The 14,937-nt window shown below is 33.9% G+C and overlaps 2 protein-coding genes across 2 annotated transcripts in view; one reads left to right on the top strand and one right to left on the bottom strand.

Moving 5' to 3' along the window:
* The window catches only part of LOC111054026 (rab3 GTPase-activating protein catalytic subunit), a 280,846-nt gene extending 271,426 nt beyond the window's left edge, over nucleotides 1-9,420 (top strand). Inside the window, exon 17 of the mRNA XM_039423432.1 lies at nucleotides 8,176-9,420. The gene's annotated coding sequence lies outside the window, so the exon portion shown is untranslated. The remainder of the gene's footprint in view (nucleotides 1-8,175) is intronic.
* A 483-nt stretch (nucleotides 9,421-9,903) lies between these two features.
* Nucleotides 9,904-11,052, bottom strand: LOC120350207 (tigger transposable element-derived protein 4-like). Its single transcript, XM_039422752.1, has one exon. It carries the CDS (start codon nucleotides 10,801-10,803, stop codon nucleotides 9,904-9,906), a length of 900 nt encoding a protein of 299 aa, XP_039278686.1. The 5' UTR covers nucleotides 10,804-11,052.
* Between the last annotated feature and the right edge of the window lie 3,885 nt (nucleotides 11,053-14,937).

Below are 14,937 nucleotides of genomic sequence, written 5' to 3'. Positions count from 1 at the left end.
TATTGAAAAAGCCTTCAACATGAGCCCTGTTAAAGGCTGTAGCCCTGGCCATACTGGTTGCTTCAGGTGTCCGTAGAGAAATGGATGGATGTCTGCTTCTAAATCCTCAAAGCCAGTTTTCCCCAGCCAACTGTTCTTCTTTCCACTTTGCTGGAATGTCTTTATTATTGGCAGCTGCCAATTCAAAAGCTAAATTCCTCACTTGCTTCAAAGTAAGGCCATAGTGAAGCTTGGCTGCTTGCTTTATATATGCCACCAATTGTGTTTCCTCTTCATCTGAGAACACCTGAAATAAAAAAACCAAACCTGTAGATCTATTACAGCTGCTCATCTCTCAAAAAATTCCTCAACTTTATAGGGACACATACCTATGAGAATGGTTTTTAATTTTTTCTTAAATAAACCAGGAGTAGCACTTTCCTTGACTATCTGTGGTAGGACATTGTAAACCTTGATGCCCATGTAATAAGGGCCCTTCTCCAAGAGAGTCAGCCTGTGCTCTGGATACCTGAGTCCCCTGAATCGCGTGTTATATAAATGCGCCACTTGTCTCTCCTGGAAACGGTCCTTATTTCTAAAAACAAATAGAGCTAACTCTAAGACATAAACTGCCGGGGCTGTAAGGAGGGAGTGTTCTCTAAATATGGGTCTGCAAGAACACCTGTCTGTCAGGCCGAATATTCGCCTCAAAGCTTTTTTTTGAGTCCTGAAAATAGATTCAAATTCTGTTGTTCTGCCCCAAAAAATGATACCAAAGCGTAGATGGGATGCAAAATACGCATGATACACAATTAACGCTGTACTTGTACCTGCAACCCTGGAGATCACACCCACCGCAAATGTTGCTCTACTCAGCTTCCTCAACAGTTCAGAAGAGTGAGACTTCCACTTCATATCACTATCCAAGAACAATCCCAGAAAAGTGGTTCCATCAGAGGGCTTCAAGGTGGTATCTGAGTCTAGTTTAACATGAAACGTTCCCTGGGCATTTCGAGCATGAAAAGGCACCAATTTGGTTTTACTAGGGTTCAATGACAAACCATTATAGTTGAACCACTCATTAAGCTCATTCAAACAAGTTTTTGCTCCCTCAAACAAAGAATCAACATTTCCACCCTTAATGAGAGCTGTTGTATCATCAGCAAATAGAGTTAGATCATAATTAACAAATTTTGAGATATCATTTACATATACCAGATAGAGCAATGGTCCCAAAATAGATCCCTGTGGAATACCCCGATTCATTGCCAACCAAGTAGAGTTGAAAACCATTCCATCAGCAACAACTGAAACCCTATGGTATCTACCCCGCAAGAATGATTGCAGCCACAAAAATTCAACTCCCCTCACACCATAGTGCCACAACTTGGACAAAAGCAGGTCATGATCCACGCAATCATAGGCCTTGGACAGATCGCAAAAGATACCAAGTACCTTCTGCGATCCATCCAAAGCACTAAGAGCCTCCTTATTCAGTCCAAAAACAGCATTGTCAATACCTCTACCCCTCCTGAATCCAAACTGGGAATCACAGAAAAGATTATTTCTCTCAAAATAGGAATTCAACTGAATATGAACTGCTCTCTCAAATATTTTTGAAAATACCGTTCCCAGAGAAATTGGCCTGAAGTTTGACATTTCCTGTGAATCACCCTTCTTATACAGTGGCTTTATGGATGAGAATTTTAGTAAATCTGGGAATTCCCCCCTTCCAAACGACAAATTGATAACATGTGAGAGAGGTTTTGAAATAAGCTGAGCAGTTCGTTTCAAAATAAATGTTGGAATTTCATCCCACCCTGATGATCTGCTATTTTTTAAACCATTGATAATATTGAGTACCTCATCACATGTTATTTCTTTGAAATGGAAAGCTGATTTAGGCTTATTATGGGGAGCATCAAAGGTCCTCTCATATCTCCTTCCACCAGCCGAATTCCTTGAAGATAAGTTTATATATCCTTCAGCAACTGTATTAAAATACTTATTGAAGGAATTGGCCACCTGTTGTGGATCAGAGATCAAGCTGGAGCCCATCCTGAGTACCGGACAAGGACCTGCAGTTTTATTAATACCAAGTGTATTTTTGATAACCCTCCAAGTTGTCTTTGTTACATTGCTGGAAGAAGTAATGCAGTGAGATAGGAATTTCCTTTTTGCCAATCTTATAACATTTCTCAGAATTAGTTTATATTTCTTGAAATATTCCATAGTGGTAGGGTTAGGATTGCAATGCAACATCTCAAGAATTTCCCTTTTGCGTTTACATGATACCTTAATACCTTTAGTCAGCCATCCCCTACAAGCTCTGTCACCAGTGTTCACCTTGAATGTTTTCAATGGAAAAGACTCCAAGAAACATTGTCTATAACTATGAAAAAACCTGCCAAAACCCTCCAAACAGGAAGTGGCTCTCAAACAACTCTCCCAAGTCTCCCTTTCCAACCGTGAGGTAAAATTTTTAATAGCAGGTTCTGGAAAATATCTTTTACTTACATAGGATCCTTTAATTTTCAAAGCAGCTTCAGAAACCTGAAAGAACAATGCATGATGGTCTGACAGCCCAATATCCAGAGTAGTACAGTTCAAATTACTTATTTCTAAGTTTGTCAAAATAATATCTATGCAAGATATAGATGTGTGATTGCATTGAAATTGAACTCTTGTAGGGGAATTATTCATAGGTCCCAAATGATAAGAAGAACATAGATTCAGGAACTTTTTGCTATTATTAGACTTTTGATCCAATATATTAATATTAAAGTCGCCACAAACAAATATACTTTTCTTTATTGACTCAAGACGTAATCTTTTAAAAAGCAATTCAAGACTAAATAAAAATTCCTTGAATGAAGCATTGGGTGGCCTATAGATTGAAACGATAACAGTGCCCCTTCCTTTTTGAAAACAATCATCCCTCAACTCCACTGCCGAAATCTCAAGCAAACACTCCACTGACAAACCGCCAATATCATCTCTCACTAGATAAGAAATTTCATCTCTGAGTAGAACTGCAACTCCTCCTCTAGCCTTATTTTTCCTACAAAAAAGAGACCTCAAGGAATAGCCAGTGAGAGAGTTTAGGATACCTGAATTTGCCGCCCCCAGCCAATGCTCACTCAAACAGATTGCCAATGGTCTAAGCTTATATGTTTCAAAGGTAGCCTCTATTTCATCAATTTTCCCTGCAAACCCCTGGATATTCAAACACATAACATATGACCTGTCGAGTCCATTCAGATCCATAATCTCACCTTGTTCCACCCTTGACCCATTACTTTCATCTATTAAGGACTCTTGCTCTGTTAAATCTACACAATTATTTACCTCTGTCATAAAATTCACCTCTTTTGTAGAAGTGTTGTCTATATTCCTCTTCTGAACATTATCTTTATTCATGTCATTTATTTGCCTTGATAAAAAATAATTTTTATCATAGTTGTCATGACTAATCAGTTTAAATCAATCAGGTCACATGTCTCAACAGATTGAATATTGTGTGAAGGTTGTATGGTGTCTTTAAATGCAATTACATTATTCTTTTTCTGCTTGTAAAGGCTGCCGTTTTCATGTGTCTGTTCTATCTGCTCTCTTTTTCCTGTTATGATACCCGCTATCAATTTGCATACTGTTTTCTTTCCCAACCTGTTCATATGAAGGCCATGCCGTGTATGCTTAGTCGGTTCAAACATCCAGAGATCGACAATTTTAACGTTACTCACATACTGAATTTTTCGGATGGCTCTATTCAGTTTAGTAATCATCAAATTTATGTGTGAGTTAGCAAATAAGTCGTACCTGTAAGGAATAGTAGTAATAATTAAATTTCTATTAGCATGTTCCTCCATAACCCTGACCAGCCACCTCAGATACACCTTAATATGATTCTCAGAAAAATCATCAGTGACACTATTTGTACCTCCTATTATAATCGTCCATTCATTTTCCCTATTAGGACTAGTTTTTATCTGAGAATCGTTTAATATAGATTGACATATTTTTTCAATAGGAGCTCCAGGAGCTACAAATGAGGTGCAAGTAATATTTGAGGGCAAGGCCTGATCCAGCAACTCACGGACTCCCCTCCCATGACTATCCGACCATATGTTAATCTTCACTTCATCAGATCTCCTAAGATTGCTCATACTACTTCTGCATGAAAATTCATCTGTGGAATTCATTTGGATCGGTTTCATTTCTTTGAATAGAGCGATATCATTTGCTAGATCACTAATTGTTCGCTGAAGACAACAATTTGTCTCCTCTGTTCTGAGTAGCTGTTGGCGACTCTCCAACAGATCTCTCTGTAGAGCCATAATATCTTCTTGAAACCTATCGTTAACATTTTTTAAATAATCAACAGATTTGCGATGCAGATTTAATAATGATTCAATAGTTGAGGAGTCTTCCACCCCAGTGGATAGCGACTTGGTCCGTTTCTCACTCTTGCTGTCCTCTTTCAAATGCGAGTCATATACAACATCAGAGGAACCATCAGTCTGTGATGCGATATCTATCATGTGCTTAGAGTTACTGTTACAATTTCCATCACACTTCCTATTTGTAGTAGCTTCCTCCCTTTCCATCAATTGCTGCTCTAGTACTACTGCTCTATCTGTCAACGCATTTTTCATGTATTCTAGTTCAGCCACTCTTTGCCTAAGATATTTATTTTCCTCTGAAATAGATTTATATTTTGGAGTTTCTGGTGTAAGTGTTACATAAGGCGAGAGTAGTGATGTGAGTGAGGACGGGCCTGTCGAATTTGCATCATCGCTGTCAACATTTTCTTCTTGTACGTCTAACATCCGTTTAGTTGCTGGTGGATCATGATTGTGTTTACCTGGCTCTCCCACCACTTTAGATTTAATAGAGTCAGTTCGAATGCAGCTTGAGCAGTATTTATTAGTACAACACCATACAATTTCCCCTGAGCGCTGTTTGACTGCCCTACTGTACCGGAAATCTTCAAATACAATTCCTGGCTGCCCTTTAGCAGTCTTTATAAGTTCAAGTGCCATTATTATCGTACCGTATGCTAAGACTATTACACTTGAACAGAGAGAATATTGCGACTCATAAACACAATTCTTACAGCAACAATATTCAAATGCAACTCAATACCAGTAAGAAACAATACGACTAGACAGATACATCAACACCAATTTATTTGCTAAAATATTAAATGTGATGGAACTACTCTAAATATAGAAGTTAGTATTGAAAGAAAAATCAATGTCCCAGGTATCAATAGTTTTTAAATTATCTATTTCATTTTGATTATTACATCCGATTGATAATTTTTGTTTTATTTTATTATTATTTTTTTAAGTAGGTTTTAACTGAAAGAGGAGATTTAGATGTTAATTATTATGATACTAATATATTATGATACTGTTTATTTTTTATTTATTTTTTTTTATTACCGGCTGAGAAAATTCTGTACTGGCTGATAATAATTAAAATAGGTACTGTATCCTGTAGATTGGAAAGCAGAAAAATTCAAAGTTATTGCTGTTGAATGAAAAGGAGATAGCGGTTATCTGACTCGAACAAAAACCAGTCTTATCTTCACGATAATTTCACTTGCGCATCAAACCCTGACAACGGCTTTCAGACTCTCCCCGTCCCCAACTCCGCTCCACCAATAACCGGAAAAAATAATTATTTCAATTATAACAATCAGGCAAAAAATAATGCGAAATGGATTAATGTTGGTCGTGCCCTGTCATGGCCCAGGCCACGAGCAACTGCCGCAAGATGCGATGTTTACAGATATTCCACAAAGCAGCTCGCCAATTCAACATCCATTTCGGCCTGTACAATATCTGTTTAACGTGAAAAATAGCGATGAGAAGACAAATAATTACGAAGTTTATTACAGAAAATGGTTGAAATGGAATTTGGTTCTGGAAAGGAGTGGTCTGAATCTATCACAATGGTCTGACACGTTCAAATTGTTGAGAACGTTTAAAAAGGTTTAGATTATTCAAATTTATTGTTGAAATAAAGTAATTCTATTTATTAATTGTACTAGTTATTTGATAAAAATAGAAGTTTCAATAGATATTTGAACTTCACTGAGTAAATTTAGATTGATATAATAAACGTGGATTTACAATGAATAAATGTACTTTGCCAACTTCTGTCGTGAATGAAAAGGAAATGGTTGATCAATTCTTGATTAAATATGGAATTAATTTATTTTATACTATATTCTTATTATTATTACTATATCTATTGATAAAACAGAGAATGAAAAATACTATTAGTAAGAAACTACTGAAGTTACCTTTAAATTACCTTTAATTTGAACTACTGATTCAGTATTTGATGCAGTGAGAGGTTGAGGTATTAGTATAAAAAAAAATTATTAATTAATGATAATATTATTAAAGAGGTTACTTACTGAATGATGTTATTAAAGTTATTTTTTAAATGTAATGGCGTGCAAAAATTAAGATATTATGTTACTGTAATAGTTATGAAACGAAAATCTACGTTAATTTCTGAAAAGCAAGAAATGAATGGAAACAGGTTATCTTATCTGAGCTGCTCCAAAACACAACCGTCCGCTACCACTGCTACAACTCAACTCCGGATAGGATCAAATCACCTTGATAATAGGTGATGCATTTTTTGCATCACCATGCAACTACTGGACTTGTTACTTGAAAATGTAAAATTGATCATATCAATCAAAAGATGGTCCTGTGGATGTAATAATAATACAAGAAATGGATGTGTTTCAATTCAGTATAATATTAATGTACAATAGAACAAAATATTCATGAGTTCATATTATTTTTTATGAGTAGAAAAACAAACATAATAATAAGGATAATAAACAAAATGATAATGATTCCCATCATTAATTTAGAGTGCATCTAGAACAGTGAATTTGGCAAGAAATCACTGACAAAATAATATATTTTATTCTATTCTAATTTATTCTATTTTCTAATACTCCTATACTAAATTATTCTAAGTCTTTGCAAGTGAAGAGTTTCAAATCAAAAGTCCCAGTTGATATTCTAAATATTGTAAAACTAAAAAAAAACAAATTCTCAAGTAATAAGAGAAATTTATGTGTTTTTTTATTCAATATAGTCAATTGTATAATATTTATGTACAAGTACAACAAAATATTCATGAGATAAAATATTAATCAGTAGTAAAAGATTTTAAGAAATATTTATTTTTAAATAACATAGTTTTATCACTAATTGAAGAAAAAAATTAAGAAAAACTCACTAATAAAATAAAACATTCTATTCTAATTTATTATTTTTCTAGTAACTTATCTCTATTCTAATTATATTTGTAAGTGAAGAGGTTCAAACCAAAAGTTCCAGTTGATACTCTGACGCTTGGTTGCTTAGTCGTAAGTTCAATGATTAGTTAAAAATGTGATCTTTTCACACAAAATTTGATGAGATCAAAGAGATCAATGTTGCCATCACAGCTGCTACCAACCAAAAATGTAGATTGGTAATTTGTACTTGTTAATTGATAATATTTTACTGTTACTTGTTATAAATTTAATTAAAAATAGTATTTATCATCTTTTTTATTATATATATATAATAATAATTATCCTGATATACATATTTTTCTCTTCTGATGAATGTAAGCTCTTTGCTGAGCTGGCACAACTGAATTCTTCTGCTACTATTGCTGTTCATTGCGCGAAAATTTAAAACAGCATTCATAAATAATAATTTTTTTTTGTTATTCTTAATATTATTTGTAAAATGAATCTTAATAATATAAATGATGTTGAACGGAATTCTCCGGCTGACTGAGCAACCAAGCGTCAATATTGGAAAACTAGAAAAACCAAACAGATAGCCTATTCAAGTTATTTCTTGTGAAATTTTTGGAAACAAGACCTTGTGTTACTTAAGCACAAAGGTACTCTACAAACAGAACATATCCAGAATGTTTGTTTTACTTTTATTTTTGTACTGCACAAAGCACATCTCCTACGTGTGGATCTCTCTGGCTGGTGTTCAGATCCTGATTCCCTTATTTCAAGTGGGACTTTTGGTTTGAACCTATTTAAAGCATCATTTGTTGCCACACTTCTTTTTTTAGAAGCGGCAACATGAGATTGGCATGTCAAACCAAAAACAATCTTTCTTCTGAAATCCTTCATCTCATGTCTTTCTACAGGCAAACATTTATGCAGAATGGAAGCATTGACAACCGCAGCATCAATGAAATAAAAAAAAATTCTGTGCCGCCATTTGCGGCTTTTTCTATCTATCTCATATGTCGATTTCATTTGATCAAATTTATCCACGAAATTCATATTTTTGTTGTAATCACAAATAGCAGCTGGACAACTCATGCTATTTCTCTCTCCAGTACGAGCTCTTCTCTTTACCTGTTCAACTTCCTTTGGGTTATGAAAATTAGATAGCAAGTGGACAGCATTGTTGTCCTTCCACTTCAAAGCAATGATATTGTCATTTGCATACCAATCATATTCACCTCGAGCCATTCCTTTTTCATCTTTAAATTTAGGAAGATTTATTCTATTTTTATTTACTGTACCGCATGCATTGAACCCAATACTTTTCAAATCTTCCATCAGATTAAAAGTTGTAAAATAGTTATCAAAATAAACTGTGTGGTTATTACCTTTGTATGCTTCCACAAGCCTTTTCACAACATTTTCCCCCAAATTCTTCTGAACATTCTGCCCTACCTGTATAAATTTCAAATTTTAAAACATACCCAGATTTATCACATAAAACCCAAACTTTGTAGCCGCGTTTTATAGGTTTTTTGGGCAAGTACTGTTTCAAGTGACATCTCCCTTTAAATTGTATCACAGACTCATCTACAGCCAAATCGGAATTTGGGTTAAATGAGTCAGAGAAATTTTTTGAAATCAAGTCAATAAATGGTCTTATCTTATACAACTTGTCAAAATTTGGGTCATTTCTCCTTGGCTGGAGACTATTATCATTAGCATGCAAATTCCCGAGAAGCCAACTAAACCGATTCAATGGCATCAGTTTGGAAATGTATGGGTCATTGAGATCAATATCTGATGACCAGTAATCCCTGTAACTGGGCAATCGTTTGACCTCGAGCTTAATGCTAACAAAACTCATCTTATAGGAACACTGCGTAAGAATAGAAAGCATAATCCCAAAACAGTTGTAAATGCAAAATTGAGAAAGGGAGAAATGAAATGTCTGCAGAGTGACACAAAAGTTATTGTAGGGAAATGGTATGATAAGAGAGATGTGCTCTTCCTGACTACGAAATCTGCACCTACTATAGTTGATGTACCAACCAAGCGAAATAGAGTTCTTCAGAAACCTTCAACAATTGTTGAATACAATTCAGCTAAGGGATTCATTGATGTTTCTGACCAGATGGCTTCATATAATTCAGCTCTTTGTAGAGGATTGAAGTGGTATTGCAAAGTTGCTTTCGAACTAATTACAAATACAGTGAATATCGTTTATAGTGACCTTCAAGGGACCATCAGTTTTGGGTCACTATAACCGATAGTCACTATATCCAATACTAGGCTCAGGAAGTACTAAAGTATACATTAGTGAAAAAACAGCATAAATAATGACACTTACGTTTTCGTTGCAGCATTTTATTCCAGGTAAACACACTTTCCAAACTGAAACGTCCTTTATATTATTATAATGTACTGTAAATTTGTAATAATTTTTATGAAAATTGAAACGAAATCACAAACGAAGTCACATTCAAATGAAAGTCCCGGTTAATACAGTATACAAATATGGCCCGTTCAAAAACTTCAGTAGGCTACTTCATAAATTTCATTTTAGTTTGAAAATAATTCAATGTTTCATAAAAAAAAACTTGAACTCAAAATAAGAAAAAATTGAACTAAAAAAAATGTTAAAATTAGGTCTTTTTCAAAAAGTCTGTAATTTTCGTTTGTTTTTTGCACTTTGAATTGTAGTACGATGTTTGAAACTGTTTCTCTAGATTAAATAGAACATTTTTTGTTGCTTCATCTGCTGTATTTGTGACACTAAGAAATTGGCAAATTGTCTTGATCGCTTTACAAGCTTCAGTCAGTGTTGGTGGATTGATTTCCTCATCATTATCATTGTCTTTCTCAGTGTTTGTAACGTTGTCTTCTTCTCTCAAAGTCGAAGTCAGCAATTCCTCATCACTTACAGCTGCCGTCGTTTCCAAATCCTTGTCTACTTCTTCATACTCTTCAAAGAAATCCTGAGACACTGGTTGAGCCAAACTTCTCCCCCATTCTTGTAACGACTCTTCTGTGCATGCAGATTCAATAATGTTATCAGACTGCATTAAAAATCCTGCATGTCTGAAACAGTTTTTCACTGTAATGGATGTGACTTCATTCCAAGCTCTTTCTAACATTGTAATTGCGTCGAGTACAGAGACTTTTGTTTCACATCCTTCATCCAAATCTTGAATGATTTGTAGAATGAGACGTTTCCGATAGTTGACTTTCAGAGACCTTATAACACCTTGATCCAAGGGTTGCAAAACAGATGTTGTATTAGGCGGGAGGAACACCAACTTTATAGATGTAAGATTTTCAACATGTGGATGTGCTGGACAGTTATCTACCATCAACAATATTTTATCATTTTTCAATTTCAGTTCATTGTCCCATTTTCGTAGCCAGGAAGCGAACAATTCACTTGTCATCCACGCTCTTTTGTTACTTTCATATGTTACTGGCAATAAATTAACATTTTTGAAACAACGAGGTTTAGCACTTTTCCCTATAACCATCAGCTTGCGCTTATCACTCCCATCCATATTCACGGAAACTAAAACAGTTAGTCTGTCTTTTGACAATTTCCCCCCGTGCACTTTTCACCTTTGAAACGTAATGTTTTTTCAGGAGTCAGTTTGAAGAAAATTCCAGTTTCATCAGCATTGTAAATTTTTTCATCTGGATAAATATCACGTAATTTTGGCCACACATTGTTTAACCAGTCTTCAGGAATACCAGTTGGAACTGCTGCTGCCTCACCACTTATTCTACCACTTGTGATTGCATGGCGCTGGCGAAATCATTGTATCCATGCAGATGTAATATCGCAAGGTCTACCCAACTTCTCAGCCAAATCATTTGCTTTACTCTGCAAAATTGGACCGCTTATAGGAATATTATTCGCTCTTTATACCTACAAATTGTTCATCAATATCCATAACTTCATTTTCAGATGCACTAGAACTGTTTTCACTGAAGCCTACTACATAGTCAGGGTCCAAATCTGAATCGTCCATAAAAATATCAGAGTCACTATCACTATTATTTGCAAAATTTTCTTCTTCATGATCCTCTCTGTCAACGTAAATATCATCAAGTTCCAATGAGTCGATGTTATACTCACGGTCATCCATAATAATTACCAAGATTTGATTTCAAGCACTATCTAGTATACTGAAAGTTACTGTAAACATTATCAACATGATACTAACCTATAAACTTCCAGATTTTCGATATAATCACAGATTACCAGATGATAGGAGAAGCTCAGGCCGAAATTAACTGATTTCAGTGAGTATAGATCATAGAGAATAGAGTACCTATTTACTATCTTGAAAAAGTTCTTATAACTGCCACCAGGGACGACTTAATTTGAAACCAAGAATGATCTATGCTACTCATGAACCAGTGAAGCCGATTGTATAGACAAAACACATATAGTTGTATCCCAGAATTGGACACAGCTGTCTGTTTGATGAAGAAAATTGTGACCACATCTGATGCACATGGTCTCTGGGTAACAAGCAATGTGTATCATATCTGATGCACAGTGAAGTAGCAGAGGAATGGGGAAAAATGACTCTCGGTTGATGAATTCATTTCATATTTTTAGACATGGTAGTCAACCTGTTAAAGTGAACTGTGAATGTAGGGATTGTAATGTGGTGTGTCTGTATTGAAATCAATAGCCTGGACTTCATTTCTTAGTTAATTTTATTTTTTACATTATTGATGATATGATACCATTAAATTTTTTTCTCCTCAGTAGAGCTACACCTCTAGCACAATTACATTCTGGTAAAAATTTAATTCAATCAGTATTACAAAAGCTCTAGAGAAATTCAATTTTATTGCTAATAGGCTATTAATTTTTATCTCCAATTTTCTGAATTAGTTCCTTGAATTGAATAGAGTTTTATTTTATTTGCTTTTTGGTTTGTTCCAAATCTTTTATGAAAAGTTGATGTACCCTAAATTTGTAAAATGACCAACGAGTCAAAGCTGTGTAAACAAGTTTGTGGATATAAAAGGTGTTTCTTTGTGAATTTAAATTCAATAAAGATAATTAAAACTGAAATTTACCTAACTAGTAGTTCTGTGAACAGCAGACCTCGCGCAGTAGAAAACCACAGCCTCCTCTCATACTGTCCTTCAGAGTGAAATATGTTTTGTCGTGACGTGTCCGAGAGATATCGGTGTGTAAACAACTAATGGCTGTTTGGGTTGTTGTATCGGCAATTATTAATATTAATTATAATTATTAGCATTACAATGCTAAAGTCGGAAGAAAATAATAAGCTACTTGGAGTTATCAATAGTGCAAGCCCCATTGCTTGCAATTAATAGTCCACACAACAGCTGTCTTTTCACTAAGAATACATTGAGATATTAATTTTTTAATTGCATGCAATATTAATAATCCACTCGACAGCTGATTTATGATGAATAATAATTCTAAAGTCTGATTTTTACGGTAATTTTTTTGCGTTCGATGAAGATTCCTTTTTTTGTATTTTCCTAGAAATTCAAAATTTCGAAAAAAAACTTATGTATACGTCGACGCGAAATTCAAAAAGGAACATACCTGTCAAATGTCATGAAAATCTATTACTGCGTTTCGCTGTAAATGCGGAACATATAAACATAAAGAGAAATGCAAAACCGTCGACTTGAATCCTAGACCTCACTTTGCTCGGTCAAAAAAATGTTTTGTTGGAAGAGAGGGGCATTTATAATGTTACACAGATTGTCTGATAGTATTGAAGTATGGATACAATTGGTAACAATTGTGATATTGATTAGTTGCTTATTTACTAGTAATAAGCAGCTGTATTGTCTAGTTAAAAATATGAATTTGTTTGATTAACAATATAAAATTAATGTAATTATTTGATTGAAATATTTTGAATTTAAAACTCTTTAAGCTATTTGAAATAATTAAGTAGTTTAATAAATTTATAAGATTTAATAAGTTGAAATTTTAAAACAATATTTCATATTTAGGCTATCATTACAAAATATCTTTAAAATAAACTAGTGACTCCCTGGGTTGGAGAACTCGCGAGAACTGTTGTATTGTAATCTTTGAAACCCGCAACTTTCAATTATACAGAGTTGGTGAAAAATATTGAAACAGCCAAATATTTCTTTTTCAAGAATAATTTGACAGTAGGTTTTATTGGGGATCCTATTTGAAGTAAAAAATTTCTCTGTCGCTTCAACATATTTGACCATCATATGAATCCAAATCCATATTTTTAATGAGAAGGTAGATGACCATGTGATACTTGCTCTAGATACAGAGTTCCAATAGAAAATAAATGGCGAAAACCGCACATTGATATCCCAACCTGTATCAGTTTTTTTTTGTGTAAAAATTGTATATTAATCAGCTGAAATCATGTGTCAGCGCATGGTCTATCTATGTGAAAGCTTTCAAATAGCCTAAGCTGATATTATGAAAGAATGAATGGGAAAACTGTTGTAATATTACATGCAATAATTCTCCAGGTGACTAAATGATGAATCACAACAATTTTTTATCTTATGCACTTTCAATGTTTTTTTTATATCCTGAAAAAGGACGAAGGAGTGAGTCAATTTTCTTGTCCAACGAACTTGACCTGTAAAAAATCTAAGAATATGTGTTCAAAATTTGAAGCTGATTGATCACTTCTTTTTAAAATTATTATAGAACATACAATCAAAAAGACAACGACTAGAGTAGAGTAGATGAGAATAGAGAGCTCGTTAAATTGAATCCATAGGTTTTCGATTGTCTCTGTAGGGGTATTACTAGAAGTAAGAAGATTTATAAGCTTATGATTGCAAGACCTCATGATTTTAGATTAAAAGAGTATTATAAATCGTTCAGAAACAGGTTAAAATCGAATTTAAGAAAAGCTAAGGAAGAATATTATTTGAAGAAATTTGATGATTGCTCTGGAAATTTGAAGAATTGTAAATAGTCTGATTGGAAATCAGAAAGCCAAGCGAGAAATAACTAGTTTAGAGATTAATTCACAAATTATTACAGATTAAAAACAAATAGCAACAGAGTTCAATTCATTTTTATACAGGTACCACAACAATTAAGAGACTCATATTACATCAGAGAATAACGAACAATGTAACTCCTAGTTTCTGTTTAAAGATATGCGAAACTCCTTATTTTTCTATCCAACCGACGAGAATGAAGTACTTAAAATAATTGCAAGCTTAAAAAATAATAAAGCATCTGGCATTGATTAAATTAGTTGCTATGTTGTTAAAAAAATTGCTGTTCACATCTCTGTTATTTTAAGGCTGTTCGATACACCTTTTTATTTATTTAAATTGGATAATCTTTTTCAATACAATTGTTAAGATCATTATAAGAGTGAGAAAAAGTGGCAACTGGAATTTTTAAGTGGTCTAATAAGCGTGTTATGGGTTGTTGAAGTGCTAAACTCCGTTTTCTTTCCAGATTATAAACAGTTTAGAAATTTCCATTGGAGTTTTTTTAATACATTCAGAATATAATCGGCTTTGTTCTAATATGCGTTTTTTCGCGATTAATGCCAAAATAAACAAGTTATCGAATTTAAAAAAAATGTTACTTTTTTATTTATGAACGATATGGGGAATAAAATGTTTTAGTTTGGAAAGATCCATTGTTTTAATTTTTAAGAGAAATT

This window comes from Nilaparvata lugens, chromosome 3 (genome assembly GCF_014356525.2).
Source record: "Nilaparvata lugens isolate BPH chromosome 3, ASM1435652v1, whole genome shotgun sequence".
NCBI classification, from domain to species: domain Eukaryota; kingdom Metazoa; phylum Arthropoda; class Insecta; order Hemiptera; family Delphacidae; genus Nilaparvata; species Nilaparvata lugens.
Note: the sequence above shows the minus strand (reverse complement) of the source record. Positions and strands in the feature narration are given on the sequence as shown.

Bases quoted from the DNA above. Each gene is read 5' to 3' on its own strand.
- LOC120350207 (XM_039422752.1), bottom strand. From the start codon at position 10,803: ATGGATGGGAGTGATAAGCGCAAGCTGATGGTTATAGGGAAAAGTGCT.